Source organism: Tyto alba, unplaced genomic scaffold (assembly GCF_018691265.1).
Source record: "Tyto alba isolate M040663 unplaced genomic scaffold, T.alba_DEE_v4.0 Super-Scaffold_8, whole genome shotgun sequence".
Lineage (NCBI taxonomy): Eukaryota > Metazoa > Chordata > Aves > Strigiformes > Tytonidae > Tyto > Tyto alba.
In genome coordinates, this window is record NW_024881329.1 from 7,544,067 (window position 1) to 7,569,265 (window position 25,199).

The window sequence follows — 25,199 nt, forward strand, 5'->3', positions numbered from 1 at the left end:
ATTTAAATTTAAATCATAATTGATTTTTTTTCTCATTTTGATTTTTATGAACAGATGGACTATAGCTAGCAGTTGCCCTTGAGGAGTCTTTAAAAATGTAGTTCTGTGAACTGTTTCCCTAAAGATTGATACAGCTGCTACTTCTTCAGCTATCTCTGAATCATCCTCAATTACTATATGTCTTTATAAAATAATTATAGGTTTTATCCAGGAACTGAGCCCAGCTCTGTATTTTTCATAAAACACTTATGTGGGGTTGGTTAGCAAAAGAGATTATTTTACCCAACCAAGTTTTCAATTATTTAGCTTTGAACTTTTATTCTCTTACTCAATGTTTTGCTGCCATGCAGCAGCTATATTCCCTTGGAACTGAAATGGAAAAGATTTTGGCTGTTCTATCCATTTCTTTACACTTACTAATTTGTCTGCCAGAGTAAATCATGCACAGAACGATCTTAGGAGAGTTATTAGTTCAGACAAAGCTATTGAGACTTAAACCAATAAATAAATTATGATCTTGCCCTGGAAATGATGATCTTGCCCTGCTTGTGCAAACGTCAGTCCATGCTTTCTCTTTCCTTGTGCATGTATAACAGGGAAATACTTCATAAAAAAAAAATCAGTTTTAAATGTAAGATGAGAATGGACTGAATGAAAGTACATGGCATTAGCTCTGGATGAGAGGGTGGTGGAGGTTGGGTGGTAGCCACATGGAACTGTTATCCAATGGTGCAAATACAGTTTACAGGAGTTCATTTAGTCCTTGCCTCTCTGTATCTCCAGAGACATCTTTGATGATGTCTTGGCCAATGACAGATGTGTTGCAATAAGAAGGGCCATAGGTGAGGCACTGAGACAGCCAACTGTCCAGGCAAGACAGCTCCTCACACATTAAGGCTGGCAGGTCTCTTTCTTCAGGTACCCTAAGACACTTGGGGTAAGAAACATTTTATAAAGGAAAGGTTTTGTTCCCTCTGCACCTTTCATTTTTGCTACCATTAAGGACACTTTTTACTCATGGCAGAGATTGGGCTAAAGTACTAATCTTTCTTCTGGAGAAATGTGAGGAATTGCAGAACCATATAGTTTCCACATGTCTTTATAAAATGGCACAGGAGGGGACTGTTCTTTTAAGATGAGCTAGCAAAGTTATAGATTATCACAAGTGTTGTCAGTAAAATAGATTTTCAACTCTGAGGAAGTTATATTTCCATCTTTGTTTTCTGTATTATTTTGATGCACATAACCTATAATTTATATGCACTGCTATGGAGGATTGCATGCATTAATCTTTTGCATGGAGGAATTTTCAGCATGTATGTCGCTGAAATGAAGGATGGAAGGAATCTAAACCCTAGCTTGTCTTCAGTCCAATGTGCTCAGTGGCTGCTGCTGGAATTTTGCAAGACTTCTATTAAGAAGTTGCCACTTCCAACTGGATGTCTTCTGGAATAACCTCTGAACTCTGATGCTTCCAGTGCTGGTAAACTGCGTAACAGTCAGCAGCCTGGCTATTCTCTGGGGATATGATTAAAACCACTGCATTCCCTTTGGTTTAATAAAGTAAGTTTCATTCTTCCACCTCAGAGTGCACAGTCTGTTGTAAGTTGATTTAACTGACTCTCATTTAGAGCATAAAACTTTGGATTAGACCTCTGTGCTCTGTTTTCTGAAACTTCTCTGTTGAAGATGTTTATTATGAGGCAGTGAGAGAAATTCCTCATGCCCATGAGGATCATCTGGTTAAGTGAGAAATGTTCCAGTGACGGGGAACAGTATGTTTATTACCTCAAGACTGAGAGCTCAGTAGGCACTTCAGTGACCTGGTCTTCTTAAAAACCTTACAGATTTTAACTTACCTAAATTATGATGGCTCACAAGTTTAGCTTAGTATAAAATGATCTAGATTTTTTTCCATGTTTGGTTTTTTTTTGTTTGTGTTTGGTTTGTTTTTGGTTTTTTTTTTTATTGGCAGAGCTCCTCATCTAGATAACGGCACTGCTAGGGCAGACAAATACATCTGGGTGCTGTCCTGCATCACACTTTGACTGCCTTACATGTTTAAACTGTAAACATCACATAAGGGAAGAGGGACCTAAGGGCAAAGTGACTTGCTCAAAATTGGGTAATCAGGCCCTAGACTGAGAATCTCACTCAGTTGAAATTCAATCTCATGTGCTCTTATTAAATTGCAGTTTCCTAGTTTGCTGCCAATTTTGATACTTTGCTTTGATGCCCTGGAGTTCTCTTGTTCTTCAGGGGCTACAGGTGTTCAGAAGACTATCTTTGTTCATGAATATCGTCTTTTAAATAAAGTGGTGATAGATTGCTTCAGGGATGCAGCTGATCACAAGATAGGAAATGTGGCTTGAGCATCTCTGGAAATAAATTTTGTGATGCTGAAAACCTGACATTTTTCAAGAGAAATATATTTAATCAATTCTGCTCTTGAGATTGCAATTGGGACAGAGGCACATCTCCCTCTGTACCTGCTTAGAATTCATTTAATGTCAGTGGAGGATGAAAATAAGTTATATGCAGTGACACAAATCATTGATTGGTAGATGTTAAAAGAGCCCAGAGCCTCCATTTTATGTTTGGTCAATGTGTGCCTGTGTCATGTAAGCAGGCAGGACTACTCATACTACTTGATATTTTTTACAACTGCTATACTGAAGGAGGAAAGTAGACTAATCTCAGGGCAGGGGCAATATGCACAGAGGCATATTTTACTGCCACCCTAAAGGCTCTTCGGTGGACCATGAAGGCTTGTTAAACAGGATGCCAATATGAAAACCTAAAAAATTTCAAGTATTCTTTTCTGATTTACAGTTAAGTCAAAAGTTTTATTTTATAGGAAATTATATTAATGAACAATTTTCTCTAAATATCCAGATTTAGATTTAATTGCTAATAATTAGAAATTGTAACAAGGAAAGCTGGCACTTATTGACATTAGGAGAGCATGGTATAATACCTCTTGTGACTGTCTAGTAAAACTGTGTTTTCTTCCTCTGAGAATCCTTACCGTGATCATATTAGGCTGACCGTAGAATAAATGTGTATAAATACTTCCACCAATACCAATAGCCTTCTGGAAATGTCTATTGCCAATTACTTCCTTCCAGAATGTAATTTGCATCTGAGCCACATACTGCTCTACAGTATCTTATCTCAATGTAATAATACATTTAAGTCTGTTGAAATGTCTGTGCACAAAATGAGTAGTAAAGGGAAAACCAAGAACTCTTCAACTAGTGTTTGACAGCTAGGGCAAACAGCACTCTGTGAGACTGGGTACTTTCATTAGAAGTTAGAACCATAATACATTTTTCTACAGAGCAACTTCTTTTCACAAGACAATTTGAAGTCAAATCTGCCATTCAGATAAAAAATGCAATATGTTTCCTTTCAAGTGTTGCTCATTTACTGTATGGGTGGCATGTTTTGTGCAACAAAATTCATTGCCATCAAGCAGTAAGAAGATGGCAAATAGAAAAAGAGTATCAATACCCACCATCTGCTTCTGTACCACTTCAGGTGCTGTATACCTTTGCGTATGTCATCTGTGACTCATTTCTAATTGACCAATTTACTCCAATATCCTATTACAATATGTGGTATTTTTGGAGGCTTTTCATTGTTGTAGGGTTGTTTTTTTTTTTTGTTTTGTTTTGTTTTGTTTTGTTTGGTGTTGTTTTTTCTCCAGCCTGCTTATATATGGACCTTTTGTGTGTAGTTTCTCTGACTGTATTTTGTCTGTTAACTCCACCTCTGTCTTCTAGACCTGAGTGTCCTGTTCTCTGGGTTTATTTTTTATATATTTTTTCCCTCTGTCTTGTTCTCTCCTTTCCCACATCAATTTGGCTATTATCCCTTAATGAACTTTTCCAGTGTTTTCTGGATTTTCCATGTTTTTTTCTGTTTCTCCTTGACTTAATTTCCTTCACTGAGTCTTGGTTTCACTTTGACATTTCTGTCGGAAGGGAATTTCTCTAAGTCTTTGAGTCAGTGTGTCTCAACACATCTCTCATACTACAGTACAATACAGCACTGGTTGTAAATGGGCTGTTACATTAGCACCATCCTAATGCAAGGGAGGACGGTGTAGACAAAGATCGATAAACAGCACATGTCAGAATGAGGAAACTGCTCAGCAGTTCCTGAGGAAGAGGCAGTGTTTTTTGCAGAGTGGATTCTCAAGGGCGTCGTTATGATTAGGACTCCGTGAAAGGGAGCAGAGTCACACAGCAGGTACAGCAGCAAAAAGTCTGTGACAAATATCCAGCATGCCCAATTGACTCATTATGGCTGCTGGAGGTACAACATACGTATATATTATACGTATATAGAACATACTTAAACATACTAGTATTCTCTGGGAAAAGGGCCATCAGTGGTTTTGGAAAAGACTTTTAGTAAATGCAGAAAATCTGTTTTGGTTTGTTTTTTGGTTTTTGGTTTTTTTTTTGTTAATCTCCTCTCCCATTTTGTAATACCCTCTCCCCTTAGCTCTTTTCTACTTCCTCCCTGTCTCAGGTTGTCTTCTTGTTTATCTTCCAGTCAAAGTGTGCTGACCCTCAGAGATTAACTGTGCTGTCCAGGGGCAGGTGGGGCAATACTGCAGAGACAGTAAAATCCCTTCCTGGAGACCTGAACCTTGATCTTTCCTGAAGAATCTTAATAGATTCTTTAAATTCAAGAAAAGGAGACAGAGTTGTGAAAAGACTAAAGGTAAACTGAGACACTGCCACATCATTCTTGCAGGAATGGGAGCAATGGGTGGTACCAGCAGCGAGGCAGTAACAGACTCTGATGTCCTGAGTTGACTTGTGCCCTTTACTTTTCTTCTTTCCCCAGACCTCTCACTATATCCAGGCCTGTGATTAAGCTTCCACAATTTTTTTTTTTTTTAAGTGAATGCATCATATCTTTTACTGATTCAGATCATCTGCCTGGTTTCACATTCTCCATAGCATGTACTGAATCTGCACATTCACTGATGGAATGTTGCATTGATCTCACAGTCTCCTTTTGCTTTAGTCATAAATAATACACTTTGTGCCAATTGGGAGCTATCCCTGTTCTCAGCCAGTTTGTCTTTGTAACCTACTGCTCCTGAAGGGGTGTGGAAGGATGTGGTTGCAGTTGTATTACCAATGTTATGATCCAGAGCTGAATAACTGTGTTTGATATGTGAATGAGCCAGGCGCATGAACCCAGCTGACCATGCAACTGGAAGGATAGAGGGGAAAATGTGGTATTAAGGCAAGGAAGGTGCAGCAGGATTTGGCTTAGAAGAGCATGGAACTGTCATTGATAAGGAGGTATGAAGAAATCCCACAGAGTCAAAGTAGCAATTCTTGAGTTGGCTATTAGAGAGAAGAAAACACAGATATATCTACCTACAGTAATTTAAAAGAATTTAGATGTTGTCTGAAGAGGGTCTGAGAGGACAAAAAAGACAACTGGTTTATGCAAAGCAAGATGAAGAAAAAGAAGATTTCATACAGTCATCTCCCTGTATGAAAATCTGCACAGGCTCAGAGAATTTTGTATCAATGTAATTTTTATACAATATTTACTACAGATGTGTAAACTAATTTATTTCTTTTCCTTTGCTTTTAATTCTTATCCCAAAACTACGTAAGAAATGTTTGCTATACCTTATCTTCTGCCATGGAAGAAAAGTCTTTTTGAAGAATTTAATTTTTTTTTAAAGTGGAAGTCTTATTTTAATGCATCCTTTGTGTTTTCTTTTCAGTGCTCTTTGAAGGCATGAGTATATGTTTTGCTTAGTAATTAATTGGTGCTTAAATACTTACAATTTTATGTCTAGAAGGGAAATTTTAAAATATTATCTTCCTGTCTGGCTGCCAGGAAATATATTTTGCAAACAATAGCTCCTCCAACTTTTTTTACAGAAGAATAACATACAAAACTTCTTTGTTTTGTACTTGCTGGTGAGGGGACTCTGCTCAAAACACTGATGAAGTTAATGAGGAAAATGTGCTCATGGTCTGCCAGATGCAGCCGATACAGTTCTCACAGAAGAACTGTTAATAATTCAGCATTGGGTTCTCCTCCTTGCTAAGGGTGGGTGTGAAGTGTTGGTGGGAAGGTGTGCTGGAGATGGGTGCTGGGCGTTACGATGAACCCATGGATACCCCGCCCTGTAGGCCCAGTAAGTAGCTGTTAAACTCTAACAGCCAAATCACTGAGAAATAAAACATTTTATAAGAATATGCTAAAACATAACAAAAAAAAAAAAGTCTCTTTAGGCTGGACCAGATTATTGAACACAGTGTCTCACATTTAGTTTATGCTGAGCTATTTGGCCACAGCCTCAGTCATTTGTTGAGGTAAAGTGAAAAACTGGTGTGGTGAAATCAGTAACGTTAATAGCTCTTGCAAACAGAAATTCCCAGACAGCTGTTTAAGTTAATTTAGTGTATCTGTATATTTGAAATTATTGCCGGTTGCACGAGATTGTAATTCAGGGAAACACTGAGTAAGCAGTGCTCTCTCATCCTGTCCTTGTACTGGCAAACATGGAGGACTTGGAAAGTGCTTGGCACGTGATACCCAGAATATAATTTGTATGCACAGTAGATGGATGTTTCAGCAAAGATCAATTGATCAATTCCTAGCTTACCCAGAGACTTTCTATATAGCTGTAGGCAAACTAAATAATCTAGCTCTTGCCTCAGTTTATCATCTCTAATGTGAATGCAGCATTTTATTGCATTACAGAGATGATGTAAAGCAGTCGTATTTCGAATACTGTCATATATTGGCCAGAAGTGCAGATGACTGCAGTAAGTCAAGCTAATAAGTTGCGTAAATTCTGAAGGAAAATCAGGTATTTCCATTGCAAGCTCAAATATACTTGACCCATTCTATTGGAAAGAGAGCAGAAAAACAATAATTTAAATACTTATTCCTGCTTCTTCCGAAAAGTTTTACTAGCTAGAACATTTTAAAGCAAGTAAATGAAAAGAATAACTTGATATTATTTAATCTCAAATATCACCTGAAGACTTTGAAGACTGTAGATTGTTTTCTACTTATAAAAATGCTCAGCTATTCTAGTTTCCTATTTTTCTAGCTGCTTTGACTCCAAACAAAACCATTTAAATCTTTTTTTCCTTGTACAGTGAACTCAACCTCATTTAAATTTGATTGCAACTCTGTGCTAAAGTATAATGGCATGTTAATTCTTTCAAAACTTGTAGCTTTTTAAAATTTTTTTATTTTTTTAATGAACTGACTTGTTGAGTAATCAAGTTTGATGGAAGAAGAAATCTAGGGGGAATAAAATGGGACGGTCATGATCATGATATTCCAAATGAACACCTATGGCAAAGCATTTCTGGTTCTACATGCAAATTCTGCTGGGAGCATTTCAATTTTCTGGCTCATTCTCAGGTGATGTTAACAGCTTTTAAGGGAACATAAGTCATGTCTGAGTTTGAACCATCCATGAGTTGGAAACATCCCTGAGATTAGACAGGAATTTGTTTCGTTTTTTTGTTTAGCTCCCCAATAGCTAAGCATGAACGTTTAAAACTATATCCTCAGCTGGGGTAGACAGTTTTAGATCTATAATTTAAACGGATTTTTTTTTGATTTACCCTAACTGGGAGTAATGCCTATGCATGCTTTTACAGAACAGTTATGAAGGCTGTACATAGCTTTAGATAAATCCAGAGGATTTTCAGCATTAAGTATGGTTGCCTACTAACCATGCTTCAAAGGAAAGACTATTGAATATGAAGAAACAGTTTGGGGTTTATCCTTTCAGCAGGCTAAGATATGCTACCGTTCACTAACAGCTTATGAGAATTTCAGCATGGTTCTCCCAGTCTGGGTTGGAAGAGCTTGCTTTTGTCCTGAAAGGACACCTCAGGATCTTTGGGACTTGCCATGGGGACAAAGGGAGATACAGTATGGTCCCCTCTTGCTGGTTGAGTGCAAAGCGATGCATCTTAGCTCAGAGGAACAAAATGAGTAACAGGTACGAATTGAAATATGGCAAATTCCATTTAGACATAAGACCTTTTGACTGTGAGGCTGGTCAAACAGCAGCACAGGCTGCCCAGAGAAGCTGCAGAGCCTCCATTCTTGGAGGTCAAAACTTGCCTGCACACAGCTCTGAGAAACCTGCTGTAGTTGTCATGGCTCTAGGCAGAGGGGTTGGACAAGATGGTCTCTAGAGATGTCTTCCACTGCCATCTGTCCTGTGATTCCATGGGGGAAAAAAAAAAAAAGTCAGAACTGAAAACTACCCTTGATTTTTCTAAGGGAAAAATAAACAAAAAGTGACTTATAGTTTTCATGGGCAGTAAACTGGCATTTGGTTTGATATGAATTTAGACATCTCTTATAGGGGAGAGATGTGTACTTTGGGCAGGGAAGTATTTTTGAAAACATGTCTTTATGATTTGGTATTCTAACTGCCTTCGGTGACATGTAAATAGCGTGAGTGGTTCAGAAAAGTTCAAAAAGCATCAGTGCAAGAGATAAGAGCAGAATTACTGTGTAAAATTTGGTTTAACAATAACGTTCAAAGAGAAAAGAAACCCTTAAAAGCAAAACCTATGTGAAATAGTATGCTGAAATGGAATAGGATTATCCAATTTTGTATTTAAGCACTATCATAGGAGCATTGATCCTTCATGAACAATCGTTTTAGGTATCAGGATGTAAGAATAATGTTAGAGGGCAGTAAAAAGGGGAGTCTGAAGGGAAAATATAGCAGAATCCACTTCTAGCGGTCCCACTGGATTTAGATGAGTGTTCGATGGGACAGCAATTCCAAAGATGACCGGAGCTCTAATTACGATTATACTAGCTTCTTGCTCAAGTTTCAGTGACTTTATGTACAGCAGCCACATAGGTTAGTCTGTGTCTGTTGAAGAGACTTTGTTTTCACCTTAGTAACAGGGTTTATTACTTATAGTGGAGAAGGAGAGCACTGGATATATCCAATGCAAGATTTTGAGAGAGAGGCTAAGTGTTTTTAGAGGATCTGCTATCAGACTGAACTAAAAACTTACTTAGCAGGGGTTGAAAGCAGGCCACCAGTGGCAAACACCAGGACAGTGGTGTACAAGGTTTGATTTCTAGTGCTAGCACAGTGAGCTTAACAATTTCACTCCTCAAAAGTTAACATTTTCCCATACTCACTTATTTTATAGGAAGATGTAGATGTCAGCTTGATATTAATTATAAAAAACCTGATATTAGACTGGATCTCAGTGGAGTTAGGCAAGTTCAAACTGAAGTGACGAAAGTGAAAATCACTCTGGGTGGCGAGGGAACTCTATTCTCTTACTGCAGAATAGATTTTATTTCAGTGTGTTACTGATCAGTATTTATGCTTCCCAGCCTCACAACAAAAAAAAACAAAAATGTACTTATTGGAATGAGAATAGATGAAATACAGTAAAGAAAAGAGAGCTTTCATGAAGAGGATCAACCATGTAAAGGCTGCAATAAATCTTTCATATACCAATTTGTCTAATTCCCAGAGTTTCATCTCCAAATTGTTCACCTTTACCACAAAATTTTCTTGTTATAATTGAAACTGGGATATCAAAAATAATGCCATTTTTCCTTACTAGGGAAACAAGACTTAACTTGGGCTTCTTTCTGTTCAAGGCACAAGGACAGTGAACTTGGCATAAGACTCATCCAAAGCCCACAACAATGAGCAGAATTATCTCTGTCATGTTTCTGGTATGACTGAAGTGTTTATGGCTAAAATTAACATTCAGGGCTTCGATTTTATTCATTTTTTTTTGTGAGCATTTTCTTCTTGCTTTGTGCAAGTTTTAACGCCCTTACTATCATCCCTGGAGTTTATTCTGCTTTTGTTTCAACATCTGCCAGGATTCACTGCTTGGGAAGAAATCCACTGAACTTGCTGAATTTCAGTTCATAATACAAAACCTCAGCTTTTGCATCTGGTCCTGGTTAGCTGCACAGTTTGATTTTTCAAACAAACAAACAAAATATCCTAGATACGCTCACAACTGATCTGAGCTTTATGCAGAAAAGCTCATGAACTTTGTTAGGAACTCTAGGTTTGTAATAAATGCAGATAAGTTTTATTTGGCATGGTTTTACTTCAAATATGATAGCTTGATTTTAGATATATTGGAATTGGAAAATCTAAACACAACTGCTTCTGTAGTTATGCCAGCACAAACACATCCCTATTCCTTGTTGTTTTGAGCTTAAAATTAGAAATGTCCAAGTCAATAATGGAAACCCCATAATCCTTACACGTTTATGCCAAATATGTCCTGTTTGTGCTATTATAAGATTTGAAATGCCAGACAGAAGTATTTTCTGCACTATGCTTGAGCTGATCCAGAGACAACAAACTGTCAGATTTTGCTCTTTTAGAAGACCTGAAAAGATCAAATTAGTCTCTCAGATGTCTTATAAACAAACAAATTAGGAACTGTGGGTTAGGACATGTGTTACACCACAACATAAGACCAGAATGGGTCTGCAAATAAGAAAATCTATGGTGTTCACTATGATACTTTTCCTTTTTCTGAAATCAACCTTCTCTCAGGTCAGCTAAAAAATGTACATGAGACAGGAATTTAATTCAATACATATCCCAAGCCTACTATAGCAGCTATGAGGTGTAGCAAACCTTCTAAGCCACACAACACGTAGACCTTTCTATCTGTAGCGCACAAGCTCTGACCAGTGCCGCACTCACTAGTGCAGAAGCAACATTGGCTCTAGGAAGAGGAACAACAGGAAGAGAGATAGATAAAAACCTCTCTATAAAAAATACCCTGTGCACTTTTTCAAATCAGCATACATGTTTACTAATTGATTTTATGGGGTAAATTATAAGAACTTAATTCCCCCATCATGGCAAAATTAGAATTTTAAAAGTTATTAACCTGGACATTTAGGACAGAGCTTACATCAGTTTCTCATTTTATTGCTTGCTTAGGTTCTCCCAACTCCCTTTCAACAGAGTCATCCTGCTTTGATGTCGTGCTCTCTACCCAGATTGCCAGAAGGCTTTCAGTTGCAAATGCAGATGTTTTCAACTGTTAGATACAGTTGTGTTGTATTATTTACCATCTTAATTAAAAAATGTAGTAGTAGGACACTTACTTTACATAGAGAACAAGATAGGAATAATTGGAAAGGTAGCACACTGTACATAGAGGAAGATGGTACTCAGTGAGACACGTTCGGCAGTGGAGGAGCTAGGTTTGCATCTATGTTGCTGCTTCCCATCTGTTTCATATATCCATTGCTGAACCTTTAAAGCAATATTTTTCTAACAGACTATCTTGCCCATCAGGCTGGTATCTGAAACTAATTAAGCATGGCTTTTGAGAAATAATATTCTCTTTACAGATAGCATCTAGAAATCATCATTGCATGTACAGATCATTTGTTACATGCTGGTATTTTTTCCTAGTTTTTGTTGTAGTAGTACTTGGGGAAGCTGGCACCTGCAAAAGCCTGAGCTGCTGAAGAATATTAGAAATGTCAGTGAACAGATCTTCACCTCAAGGGCAATCTTGAGGCTTGTTACACAGTAAAATGAACACCTTGGTCATCCTCCCGGCAAGGATTTCTCTTTAACTCTTGCCCTGTCATTCAGAATTAGCTCTGTGTGCCATGCAGACAAAGCAGAGTGACATCCATAGGAGACTGGTGAGTTGGAACCTTGCTCGGAGTTAGAGGTGGGCAGTAACCCTGCTCTTAATGCTGCCAGTTGCAGAGGGCTAGTATTCACCCCTCTGCTCAGCTTACTCGCTTCAGGAATGGGAGCAGAGCATTGCCAGGGAGAAAGAACCAAAGCTGCATAAAAGCAAGTGACCCAAGATGATAAGGGAGGAGGGAGAATCATGGCAGGGGGAGGATGAGGAAGAGGGCTGGGGGCTAAGTAGACCCTGCAAAAGCAGATAAACGGAGAGAATTGTTTTTCCCATTTCCCCATACAACTTTCCTGACTTTTCTTCTCCTCCGTGTCGGCTCTCCCTAGGTGGGCATTACATTCTGTGCACCCCCATCTTCCAGGACACCCTGGCAGTTTTGAACATCTAGTAACCCTGTCTGCTTTGTATCTCTTAACACAAACATGGTCTTGGGCTGTTTAAATGACAGTAAAGCACTTCCATATTTCATGTTGTTCAAAGGCTCAGAGGGATCTTTTTGATGTGTGTGCATGAGCTCATCTATCAGACTTTACAGCTTTATGAAAACATATCAGTCTTGAGAGCTTTTGACTCTGAAGACATGAAACTCTTCTAGTTTTCGTCTTTCCTTTCTTCTTTTCTATGGAAGCCTCAGTAAATGGGCATGCTTAAAAAGCATGCAGCATTGTCCCGGGAGTTGGAATCTCTCTACTGCAGTCGCCTCCACCAGCATACAGTTCCAGACTGTGTCTGACTGAAACAGAGGTCTGTCAAGTCCAGTGCCTGATGCTGGTCAAGAAAGCAAATTACCTTATCCACGTGGATGTGAAGGAATCCTTCCTTAAAGGTAGATCTCATTTTGACTTATGGAAAACACTTAAATCCTGGTGTCTGGCTTTAAAACAGACACCAGAATTTTTAGCCTCTCAAAAGTTTATGACACTGAATATTAAGGTAACATTTCTGTTAAGAATGTCATCTTCTGTTGAGTCTTGCTGGCTTCCTGGCCCCAGCCAGGTTCTTTGGTAGTAAACTCTACCATACAGTTAGGTTGTGTGAAAAAATATCTCCTTCAATCTGTTTTTAATTTGTTAAATTATAATAGGTTTTTTTTTTTTATCTATAAAACCAAAATTAAAGTTATTTTTCTACTCTTCTTGCTCTACTATTTCTTGACACTTACTTTTAAGCTCCGTATTTTCTTAGGTGAGCTTTTTTTTTACTCTCTGCTCAGATGTGCACCTTTCCACAGCCTTAATCATTCATCCTTGCTTCCAATTCTGCAATATGGTTCAAAGGGATAACCTGTACCGCACCCTTCTTCCACATGAGTTCACACCATCAAGTAGAAGACCAACGTTGCAATTTGGGGATGGCTTAGCAGGTCAGAGCTTCATGTCTTCGTCACTTAGGTGCCCCTATCCATCTTAGTCTTTCTAGGGTACAGTGGGTGCTACACTTAACTCTTTGGTTGTTTATTCCATGATGTCTATTCTGTGTGAAAAGGTGACTTCAGCTAACTCTTAAGTCTTTTCTATAAGTATCTCCTACATACGCACCACAAATGTTAACTACACAAAACTTCAGAGATAACAGGAGCCTGACTGCCATTATTCAAAGCAAATAGAGATTGTGTTTTTCATTAATGCTTATCTTTCACTAATTCCTTCTTTCTTCAGATCGTTTTTTTCCATGAAGACAGGCACCGTTTCTATAAGCGTATAGTCTGGCACAGACGAAGGGGAGGAGGATTTACGTGGTCAGTAGTTCAAATGGGCTCTACTTCTGCTGGGGCTGTAGGGCTGGGGCAGAGCTGGCCTTGCTGGGATGAGGGGATGGTGGCCTGTAAGGCACTTGTGTAGGAAAAGGCTCCTCAGGGAGCCGTGACAGTGCTCTGCTCCCAGCCGGCCTTCGCCTTCCGCCGCGGTGTCCCCAGGATGTCCCCAGGAGCTGCTGGCACTCGCGGCCGTGCCAGGGCCAGCAGAGGTGGGCAGCGGCCGCCAGTGCCAGCAGCACCGGCATCGGCAAACACAAAACATTAGTTTCCCCTCGAGGGCCGCAATTAAGCTTTTTACTAACAGACCCCCGGGCAGTGGCTCCTCAGCCATTTTGGGTCGAGTTGCTGAAATTTATAGATTTTGCCGGTGGTGCCGGACTGCGAGGAGCCTCGGCGCAGGCTGAGCTCTCCTCACACCTCTCCCGCGCCTGAAGAGGCGGCGAGGGCTCGGCCGTGGCCCGCCGCGGGGGCGGCGCCAGCCGGGCCGGGCCGGGCCGGGCCGAGCCGAGCCGAGCCGAGCCGGGCCGAACCCAGCCGAACCGAGCCGAGCCCAGCCCTCGCCGGCCGCGGCGCCCCGCACATGCCCAGTGGCGGGGCGGGCGCCGGCCGTGAGTCAGTGGCGGCGGCGGCTGACGGGGCAGGGGCGGGCCCGGCGCGGAGGGCGGCCCGGCTCGCCTCGCCCGGGCGATGCCTCAGCGCGGCGGCGGCAACGGGGGGGCGGGCGGGTAGCGACAGCGCGGCGCTGCTGCCCTGCCTTTCCCTGCCCGCTGCTGGCCCTTCCTCCGCCCCCTCCCGCGCCCCCCTCCCCCGTTCCGGTGGTTCCCGGCTCAGCCGCCGCTCCGGGCAGGGAGGAAGGGCTGGGAGCCGCCTCCCGCTGCCCCCCGGCCGCCCCCCGCCCCATGCAGCCCGGCCCGCCGCTGGGAGCCCTCCCCGGGGGGATGTTTCTGCGGCCGCTGCCGGGATAACCGGCGCGCCGTCCGCCCCCGCCCCGGACGGAGGATGCTGCCCGCGCCGTGGCGGGTTCCGACTCGGGCAGCAGCGGTCGCGTCCCCTTCCTCGGCTCCGGGCAGCGTCGCCGGGGAGAGATGACTTCAAGGCACCAGGCGGACTGGATCCCTTACAGGTGGGGGGGACCCGCGGCGGGGAGAGCGGGGGGCGGCCGGAGGGACCGGGGCTGCCGCCGGGCTGGAGCCGTTGCCCCTGGGCGGTCTCAGGGGGTGGCCGCCGGCACGCGTGCTTCGGCGACGGGCCGGGGCTGCCGGCGACGGGCCGGGGCGCGGCGGGGAGGCGGTGGGTCCCGCCTGCGGGGAGCGGGTCGCCGGCCGGCCCCTGTGCCTCTCGAAGGCGGCGGGAGCGGCGGTCCCGCCTCCCAACTTCGGGCCGGTCCCGCTCCGCGAAGTTCAGGGGCCGGTCTCCGGGGAGAGCTGTCAGGCCCGCGGAGAGCGGGAGCGCCGGTGGCAGAGCCGCGCTCGCTCCGTAGCGGGAGAGCTTTTCCGCCCTGCCTCCGCCACACGGCTCCCCCCCCCCCCGCACCACCACCACCCCCGGGCGGCAGCGCTGCGCCGGCCCGGAGCCCCTCGGCCGCGGGGACGCCGGGCGCTGCCGGGGCGGGCAGGGCGCGGAGCGGAGCGGAGCGGGGCGGCCGGCGGTGCCGCCATGGCGGGGAGCGGGATCGCCATGGCAGCGCCCGGCGGCGGCTCCCATTGGCTCCGCCGTTGCCATCAGCTACGGGAGCCGCCGCTGCCCGGGAGCCCCGTGCGTCAGCGGGCGGCGGCGGCGGCGGCTCCGCTCTGCGGGACCCCGGCCCCGCCGAGCCCCGCCGGGGCGGCCGCTCCGCCCGGCTCCGCGGCGGGAGCGGGAGCGGGAGCGGGAGCGTTCGCTGCTGGAAGGGGAGAACAGTTTGTATCTGACTCGGCGGTACGAGGAGAGAGCGGGCCGGGGAAGACTGAGCTCCGGGCGGGATGGGCTGTGCTGAGGAGCAGCAGTAAAGCCGTTTCTGGATCCGATGTTCGGAGCGACGTTAGTGTTCTTAGTTTTCATTCAGGTCTCTTTTTCAAACTGAATTATTGCAGAAAGAAATCACGGGCGTTTAAAAAGGTGTTCTGCATAAGGCAGCAGAGCATGTTTGTTTCACTCGCTTGGTGGTAAATAAAACAAGAGCGATACAGTAATGTAAACTTTTTTTTTTTTTTTTTTTGGGAATCATGAAATTAAAAATATTTACAGAGTGCATTTATAAAACATAGACAGCTGTTTAAGCAAGTCAGTTGCAGTTTGCCCCGTTCTGAATGGTGATATTTGTAGCAACCATATGCCACAATGAGTGCAACGTAAACACAAATAAATTACTCCTTAATACAGAGAAAAAAAATGAAATGATAGATGCACATGTGGAAGTCTTGCTTTTTCAATCTGTGCGCGTGATAGTTCTAATCAACAGAAAAATCAGAAAGAAAGAAATCTGATTACAATGAACCCGAGAATATCACCACTCTCTCTCCAATAGCTCTTTCAGATCCTGCGTTTTCAAAAGACGTAAGGAGTTGGCAGTAAGGCTTCCAAAATGACTAGCGGATGCGTTCTGATGCAATTTGAAGCCTTGTAATGAAGGCAAAAATACCAGAAGAACAGCTGTTCATGGCTCTTCCCAGCAGCAGAGGAACTGCTGCTCTGTTCTCTCACTGTACACAAGGCTCTGTGGACGCCGATGCCAAAAGTTTGCTGAGGGGTTTTGTAGCAGTGGCCTTGAACAGGGAAATAAAACATCTCTTCTGTTTCTGCTCAGTGCAGTTCAGAGGAACAAAGGGAGACAAAAAAGTAGATCATCAGAAAAACACAGGTCTGATGATGCTTGTGTGTTTTTTAATATAATATTCTGCTTTAATGTTAACTATATGTTTAGAGCCAGAAACTGCTGAGGACTGCCCCAAACCGAAAGGCAAACAAACCACACTTTTGCTTTGAAGTGTCTTTGTTTAGGCTTCTAACACAGAGTTCTCTCAAGAAGTTGACTTATTTTTCAGTCTTCAGGGCTAATTCCCGAGTTAGAGGTATATCATTGCAAATCTCATTGTGCTTGCTCATTTGCTGCGTCCTCCAGGATCCCTTAAACATACTTAACCAGGAAACAATAGTTTCTGAATACATATGACTGAGATTACACATGAAAACACCGTATTAGTAAATTAGGTCAAAGTCCCCTTTCATTGGAGTGAAGTACCCAAGGGGAGGGAGAGGCCTGATGTGCCCTGCCTGGGATAGCTCACCTGCTCTCTGACAGCGAGATGCCCCACGCTTATCTGCTCTGCTGCTTCAGACTCTTGTTTACTGTCGCGAGTTCACCGGTTGCTGACTCTCAAAGCCCAGAGGCCCGTTCCCCATCGTCTTTATGGCCTGGGTGGCATGTGACATCCAACAATGTCGCTGCTGCTAGCGTGGGGGACAGCGCAGAGGCGGTTGGGCCTGCTGAGGTCTGTAAAGATGTCCGTGACACAGCCTGAGCCTCGCTGGTGCTCGGTGTGCTAGAAAACGCTGCAAGCCCTTCTCTGAGCTTGGCAAAGCTGTTTCAACTTTGGCACGGACTTTAAAATGGTAGCATGACTCCTAAACCTACATCGGTCCTCCTAACAATCAAACATAAGCGCAGCTATATACCTAAACTAATTCAAGCAGAGAAGCTTTATTTTTTTTCCTTTAGTGAAATGTCTTATTTTTCCTTACTAGTGAAATGAGCTAGAGGGAATCGGTTCTGTGTGTATCGTGTACAACTCTAAGCAATCCACCTGTATGTCCAAAACTCACAAACCAGATTATACTTCTACTTTTAAGATGCTGAGAACATTTTGAGTGAGTTAACAAAAAAATAGTAGGCAGTTCTTTCAGTGTCAGTGCTAGCTTTTTCATGCTGAGGTGGATTAAAGATTCATATTATTTGTGAGTTTGCGATTTCAGCATTTCATCCTTAATGTCTTTTCTTGTGTTCTGCTTTTGAAACACTAATAGTCGTAGAATGAGGGGATTTGAGTTCACTAATGTTATGAAATACAACTGATAAATTGTTTTTTAAAAGTAAATATATTGCATTTATTTTCATGAAACTGTTTCATAAATAGAAATTCAAGCATATGATTAAGCCCTTACATGGAGCTACACACCAGGTACAGCAAACTAGGAATTATTTTTTAAATTGAACCCATTTTTAACAATGTTTCAATCCTTTATTATAAAGAATCAAAATAGTTTAGACTCAAGTAGAAAATCTGTTGTAGTTTGTGCAGCTGCCCCCAGCCCCAAAGGTGGTTCCTGATGGCAGTTAAGAGTAAGATGTAGCTTCTTGAGGAATTAGCACAGTAGTGTTTTCCTTTAGTATCTTTCAGCAGTTTCCAGTAGAAAATACAAAGCAGGAGTATTTGGGAATCATTATAGATTCACAAGAGTTCAGGTTTTTTGTTCAAAAAACAACGAACAAATTTTTAATTTATAGAATTTCTGAAATTACCATGTTCATTTTTATTCTATGTTGGTGTGTCCTGAGTAAGTGAACACATTCCTGGTACTACATAACTATAGTTAAATGAAACTTTCTAGTTAAGATAAAAGTGTCAATGGACTCAGTCACAGCAAGGTCCTAGTCCCTATTATTATTTGTTCTTCTATTTTCACTTGCTTCTTTAACAACAAATCTTAATACTATAACTTAAAAAGCAGCATTTACAAAGCCATCTAACCTGTTTAATGAGAAATAGATAAACACCGTCAGCTGAAAAGCGCAGTCCATGCAGGAATAAATTTGCTTCTGGTCCCCACAGTTCTCTGTAAAGCGTCTGTGTAATTCTGCTGAGAACTTGGTTTGTGTGGACAAACCTGCTGTAGCCCAGGGGGACCCCGTGAACCGTGCCACGGCAGATCTGGCACCGCGCGGTGGGTGCTGCCTAAAGCAGATTCCACAGACTACATGCATTTGCAGCGGCAAAATACATCTTGATATGTACATGATGATGGTAATAATATACACTAGTTTATTTGTGACATTTTTCATTAGGCTCAATTTTTTTGTAGCTTTTATGAATTTGCTCAGAAGTTTTAATGCTGTGCTTAGATATTGTAGCTATAAACAGTCACTAGTTATTTATTTGCAAGTTGAAGGATTACAGTTGGATGAAAATTGTGGAGCACAGCTGTGTTGTAAATTCATGAATCATGGCAATTAGAGCAGATAAGAAGATTTCTGAAAGTGTGATGTGTAAACAAGTCCTGGAACAGGAATGGGCTTGAAGACTAAGGGTGTCCCACGCTCGTTTTTATGCATTTCTTTGAGATATTGAGACATTATCTACCCTTAAGCTTCAGCATTCTGAAGGCAGCAGTGCAGGTAGAGCGCTCACCCTGCTGCGAGGTGCAGTTTGTGGCCGAGGGTGTTGCAATGCAGGTGAGCTTGCGCTCAGCTGCCTGTGGTGGGGAAGGGCATTGATAATTTATGAGACCTGCTTTTTCGAAGGAAAAGGGTATAAAGAGCGTGTGTCTCCTCTAAATTAGGCTGTTTTGTCTTTGTTTATTGCAATGTAAAAAATTAGCCTAATTGTATGCTTTTAAAATGTTTCAGTTGGAGCTCTCCCTTAGTGGGGGTCTGCACTCTTATATAGGGTGTTACCGCTGTAGCGTGTAGAGACTCCAGCTGAGAATAAAGCCCTGTTTTGCCCAGCATCAGCGTTAGGGAGCTGTATGAGCACATCATCAGAGGCAATTGTTACCCTGAAGCTGATAGCCTAAATCAGCCAGGCAGAAAAGAGAAGTGAGAAAAATAAAGTATCACTATAGTTTTACCAGCAAGGGAGGAAGAGACCTGTGGAAGTTGCGGAGAATTGGCTTAAATGGAAATGGGACAAGGCTCAAGGGAGATCAGCTGCAGAGCTGGCAGTGAAACCTAGTCCTAGTCCTGTGCTCTGCAGTCTGCCAAAGCTGGGTCTAGGTAAGGGGCGGAAGGGGCTTTGCCACCTCTGGCAGGGCGTGCTTTGGGCCTCATGACAGAGAAGCAGCTGCACCAACTGCCCAAGAGTATTGTCACCCCCCCACACCTTTGCAGTGTCAACATCTGGATGGAGCCTACAGCTCACCTCCGAATGGGGCTGTGGGCTTCTGGTCGCAACAGTCGTTTGCAGGTTTCTGGCAGTGACAGTCATTTACAAGCCATCTGTGCCAGAGCTGGATCGCAGCCGGACAGTGGATATGAATTGTTACATCTCCTCTCGCAGTTCCCCCGGTCAGACAGTTTTGACTCCTACGCCTGGGGGTTTTTGGACTTTCCTGAAAGCAGCATCCATTTAGACATGCAAGCAGCAGCTTTTCTGGAAGGTGTTACTTTTTATTAGTAACTAAAAATTGACATTTTAGAGAGCTGGATTCTTTTCACACTTCCTCCTCGTTCCTCTTCCCCTCACCGTAATGATTTATTTTATTTTCTAATTCATGCTTTTCCATTATTTCTCTTTATGAACAGATTTCTTTTTGCTGTTTGACCCTACATCTTGCTCTCCTTGCCACTTTTTTTGTTTTCTCCTCTTTTCCACTTTGAGATACTTCATGAAATTAGAATTCTTTCTTGCCAGCTATATAGTACCTCAGAAGATACCCTTCTCTGTAAATGTTTGCTATTTAATTTGTATTTTATTATTTGTAACTTGAATAAATACATCCTGACTTCTCATTGTATTACTTCAGTAGTTAGTACTCTTTGCAGTCTTTTAAAGCTAAAATTATTTATTTTGCAGAATATTGAGAATGAATTTCAGTATTTGCCACAGATTATGCAAAGATTATTGCTTTAAGCATGGATGTTAAAATCAGTGTTTATTTTATATCTCACTTATTGCTGAAGCTTTTGTTACTGTAGTATATGAAGGCCAGTAACTAGGATTAGAAGATGTTCTTCTTGGTGATGTGTCACGCAACTGGGGGTGGCAGGGAGCGAAATAAGTTCTCTTGCAGTTTTGCAGTCTCTTTTATAATGATGTAGTGGCAGGATGATACCAGCAAGTTCTGAGAACTTTCAGCTGAGAATATAATGTCTCTCTGGGCTCTGTTATCATTTATATAATGCTAATTGTATGCAGGTGTACAGCAAGACAGTCTTCAGTCTAAAGAATTTTCAGTTTGGAAGACAGATGCAAAAGAAGGGCACAAAGCTTTATATATGTTCAGTAACTGTAGATGTATTGTGGGTTATCTACTGAATAATTGTAGTTTATGTCTACCTCGTGTGACACTTAGGAAGGTCTTTAAATGCTCAGTTTCCTCTGTAATGAAATTACTTACTATATGTATTCATATTTTCTTCTTTTACATTAACAAGAAGCTAAAATATATCTTTACTTTCCCTTTCGGTGATTACAGTAGAAATAGCTTTCATACTTTTGGCTTGCTAATAAGTTGAGAGATGATGTACTTATTTATCCTTAAAGGGAAAAAGTGACCCAGTTTAAAACACTTCCTTTGGGGAAGTGCGGTAGGGTCTTATACAGCAGAGGATAGTACCTGCTTCTGCCAGTACAAGAACTCTGCAGGTCTTGGATGCTGATTCAGTGCAGTCAGACTACGAATACCCCTATCCCTGGAGGCAGGGATGCTATAGAGTCTATCCCTGCCCTCTGCTTTACCTGTAGCCACATCGTTGCTTGCAGGAAGCAGTCACAAAGAGGTGCCATAAGAGCCTTTCTGTTGACTAAAAAGGGGATTGGATTGGTTCCACGACCTTCTCTGAGCTCATGTTTTAGCTGAGCAAATAATGGCAAGCGATCTATAACACATTAATATGAACGCGTGAGTGCGCTTTGTTTGTGAGTGACATAGTTATCTTGCTCTGACAACACAAGTGCCCGAGTCTTTCTTTAATGAAGTTGAGTTTTAGCTTGAGTTCTCATATGTGTACCAAAATTAAGTCTTGAATTGCAGATTTCAGTGGAACCTCATGGTTCCTGTTGAGATGCATGTTAACATAAGTCTGTGAATATCATAATTCATAATTGATATAACTCATTTGACACAAGTAATGAAACCACAGCATGAAGTTTTTAATGGTAATTTTAATTGTAATCACAGTTCTAACTACCTGCAGGTGAGAAATTACAAGATGAAGAAATTCCTTGATTAGCTTCAAATGATGACTAAGTTGGAAATTGTATCTGCAAGTGAAATACAGATACATCAGTATTGATCCATGTTTAGAGAAGGGATCAAAACAGGTCTGTCTTTCAAATTTGGTATCGGTTTGAAAGCAAAATGAATAAAGCTAAAGGCTAAGTATTTCCATTAATGGTAGCTGTGCCATGACAAGAAGCATAAGGAAAATTGGTCTCTGTTTTTTCCAGAGCAGGTTGTTGCTAACCAATACTACTACAGCAGGCGTCTCACTTGTCTGCAGTAACAAAACAAGAATGCATTGTATCATGTTGCAATTCTCACTTCTGAAAATGTGAGAAAATGATTTGATGTATCGTAGAAATTAAGGAATAGATAATGTGTCTGAACAATGACTTATACTAACTGCTCAGGTCAGGTTGAGTGGCAACTGAAAGACCTACTGTACCTTGGAATGCATTCCATTATTTCTGGCAGATATAAATCCCAAGACTCAAGCCAGGATTGTGAATTTCCACTAAACAATTTTTTGCAGTCCTAGGGATAGCATGAACTCTTATATGCCTACCTAAAACTTTAGATTAGTTATACAGGTAAATAATGCATCTTCTGGGATGCTACATCGGTAGAGCAACGTTAAATAACATTAAAGATGTCTCTACACACCAGTGAGTCAGACCTTGATAACTGATTCTTCCAGGTTATTGAATTTTAAATCACTTCACTGGCTGTTGCTGCAGATTTAAAAAGAGAAGTACAAGGTTTTAGAGAGTTTTTGTGCTTGCCCTGGAATAACACTAGTGTTGTTTTATTGCCTGTCCTTAAGGCAGAACTCAGGTGCCTCTGCATATTGTGTATTGTTAAATCTATGCAATCAGAGATTCATAGATTTGTTTAGGTTGGAAAAGACCTTTAAGATCATTGAATCCAACTGTTAACCTAGCACTAAGTCCAGCAATAAACCATGTCCTTAAGTGCCACATCTACACGTCTTTTAAATCTTTCCAGGGATGGTGACTCAACCACTTCCCTGGGCAGCCTGTTCCAATGCTTGATAACCCTTTCAGTGAAGAAATATTTTCTAATATCCCATCTAAACCTCCCCTGGTGCAACTTGAGGCTGTTTCCTCTTGTCCTATCACTTGTTATTTGGGAAAAGAGACCAAGACCCACCTCGCTACAACTTCCTTTCAGATAGCTGTAGAGAGTGGTAAGGTGTCCCCTCAGCCTCCTTTTCTCCAGACTAAACCACCCCAGTTCCCTCAGCCGCTCCTCAAAGGACTTGTTCTCTAGACCCTTCGCCAACTTTGTTGCCCTTTGGACACGCTCCAGCAACTCAATGCCTTTCTTGTAGTGAGGGGCCCCAAACAATACAGTATTTGAGGTGTAGCTTCACCAGGTACAATCCCTTCCCTAGTCCTGCTGGCCACACTATTTCTGATACAAGCCAGGATGCCATGGGCCTTCCCGGCCACCTGGGCACACTGCTGGCTCATACTCAGCTGGCTGTTGACTGACACCCCCAGGTCCTTTTTCGCCGGGCAGCTTTACAGCCACTCCTCCCCAAGCCTGCAGCGTCGCAGGGGGTTGTTGTGACCCAAGTGCAGGACCCAGCACTTGACCTCGTTGAACCTCATACAGTTGGTCTTGGCCCGATGATCTAGCCTGTCCAGATACCTCTGTAGAGCCTTCCTGCCCTCCAGCAGATCAACACTCTCAGCCAACTTGTTGTCATCTGCAAACTTACTGAGGGTGCACTCAATCCCCTTGTCCAGATCATTGATGAAGATACTAAACAGAACTGACCCCTGGGGAACACCACTTGTGACCAGCCACCAACTGGATTTAACTCCATTCATCACCACTCTTTGGGCTTGGCCATCCAGCCAGTTTTTTACCCAGTGAAGAGTACACCCATCCAAGCCATGAGCAGCTAGTTTCTCCAGGAGAATGCTGTGGGAAACGGTGTCAAAGTCTTTACTAAATTCAAGGTAGACAACATCCACAGCCTTTCCCTCATCCACTGAGCGGGTTACCTTGTCATAGAAGGAGATCAGGTTAGTCAAGCAAGACCTCCCTTTCATAAACCTGTGCTGACTGGGCCCAATCACTCAGTTGTCCTGTATGTGCCACACTTTGGCACTCAAGATGAGCTGCTCCATAACCTTCCCCAGCACCGAGGTCAGACTGACAGGCCTGTAGTTCCCCAGATCTTCTGGGGCCTTCTGGTAGATGTGTGTCATGTTTGCTAAGTTCCAGTCAATTGGGACCTCTCTGGCTAGCCAGAACTGATGATAAATGATGGAAACTGGCTTGGTGAGCCCTTCTGCCAGCTCCCTCAGTACCCTTGGGAGGATCCCATCCGGCCCCATAGACTTGTGCGTGTCTAAGTGGTGTAGCAGGTCACTAGCCATTACCTTTTGGATTATGGAGATTTCATTCTGCTCCCCGTTCATCTTCCAGCGCAGGGGGCTGAGTACCCAGAGAACAACTGATCTTACTATTAAAGACTGAGGCAAAGAAGACATTAAGTACCTCAGCCTTTTCCTCATCCTTTGTTGCTGTGTTTCCCCCCGCATCCAATAAAGGATGGAGATTCTCCTTATCCCTCCTTTTGTTGCTAATGTATTTATAGAAACGTATTTTATTGTCTTTTACAGTAGTAGCCAGATTAAGATCTAGTTGGGCTTTGGCCCTTCTAGTTTTATCCCTGCATAACCTCATGACATCCTTGTAGTCCTCTGCAGTTGCCTGTCCGTTCTTCCAAAAGTCATTAAGTCTAATTTTTTTCCAGAGTTCCAGGCAAAGCCCTCTGTTCCACCATGCCAGTCGTCTTCTCCACTAGCTTGGTTTTTGGCACAATGGGGACGGCCTGCCCTTCCACCTTTAAGATTTCCTCTTGAAGTATGTCTAGCCTTCCTGGACTCTTCTGCCCTTCAGGCCTGCCTCCCAAGGGACTCTATCAACCAGGCTCCTAAACGGGCCAAAATCTGCCCTCCCGAAGTCCAAGGTAGCAGTTCTGCTGACCCACCTCCTTCTCCAAGAATTGAAAACTATCATTTGTGATTGCTATGCTCAAGACAGGCTCCAGCCATCACATCACCCACAGGTTCTTCTCTGTTCACAAACAGGTCCAGTGGGGTGCCTTCCCTAGTTTTTTCCCTCAGCAGCTGTCTCAGGAAGTTCTCTTCCAAACATCCAGGAACCTCCTAGATGGTTTCTTCTCCGCTGTATTGTATTTTCTTCAGACTTTTGGTAAGTTGAAGTTCCCCTTGAGAAAAGTGGCTAGTGATTCTGAGACTTCTTCTGGCTGCTTATAGAATATTTCATCTGCCTCTTCATCCTGGTTGGGTGGTCTATAACAGACTCTGACCAGGATATCTGCCTTGTTGGCCTTCCCCCTGATTCTTACCCATAAACACTTGACCCTTTTATCACCATCGTCAAGATCTAGACCTTGGCCACCATTGCTCTTGGCCCTGCCCAGGTCCCATTGGCCGCTGTGGCCGAGCTGTGGGCTCCCCTGAGGGTCCCCCGGTTCAGGAAACCACGCTGGAGCCCCCCACTGAGGGTCGTGTTGGCACCGGAGCTGCTCGCTTCAG

The 25,199-nt window shown here is 42.9% G+C and overlaps 1 protein-coding gene across 7 annotated transcripts in view; it reads left to right on the plus strand.

The window, feature by feature from the left end:
* TUB (TUB bipartite transcription factor) overlaps window positions 1-25,199 on the plus strand; it is a 156,750-nt gene that overhangs the window by 65,190 nt on the left and 66,361 nt on the right. Inside the window, exon 1 of one of the 7 annotated variants that reach the window (XM_042784516.1) lies at window positions 14,130-14,587. The exons of the other annotated variants lie outside the window; for them this stretch is intronic. Within the exon in view, the coding sequence (XP_042640450.1) occupies window positions 14,550-14,587 (38 nt within the window). The 5' untranslated portion in view covers window positions 14,130-14,549. Of the gene's footprint in view, window positions 1-14,129; window positions 14,588-25,199 lie in introns of those variants that run through there. 7 annotated transcript variants of the gene reach the window in all.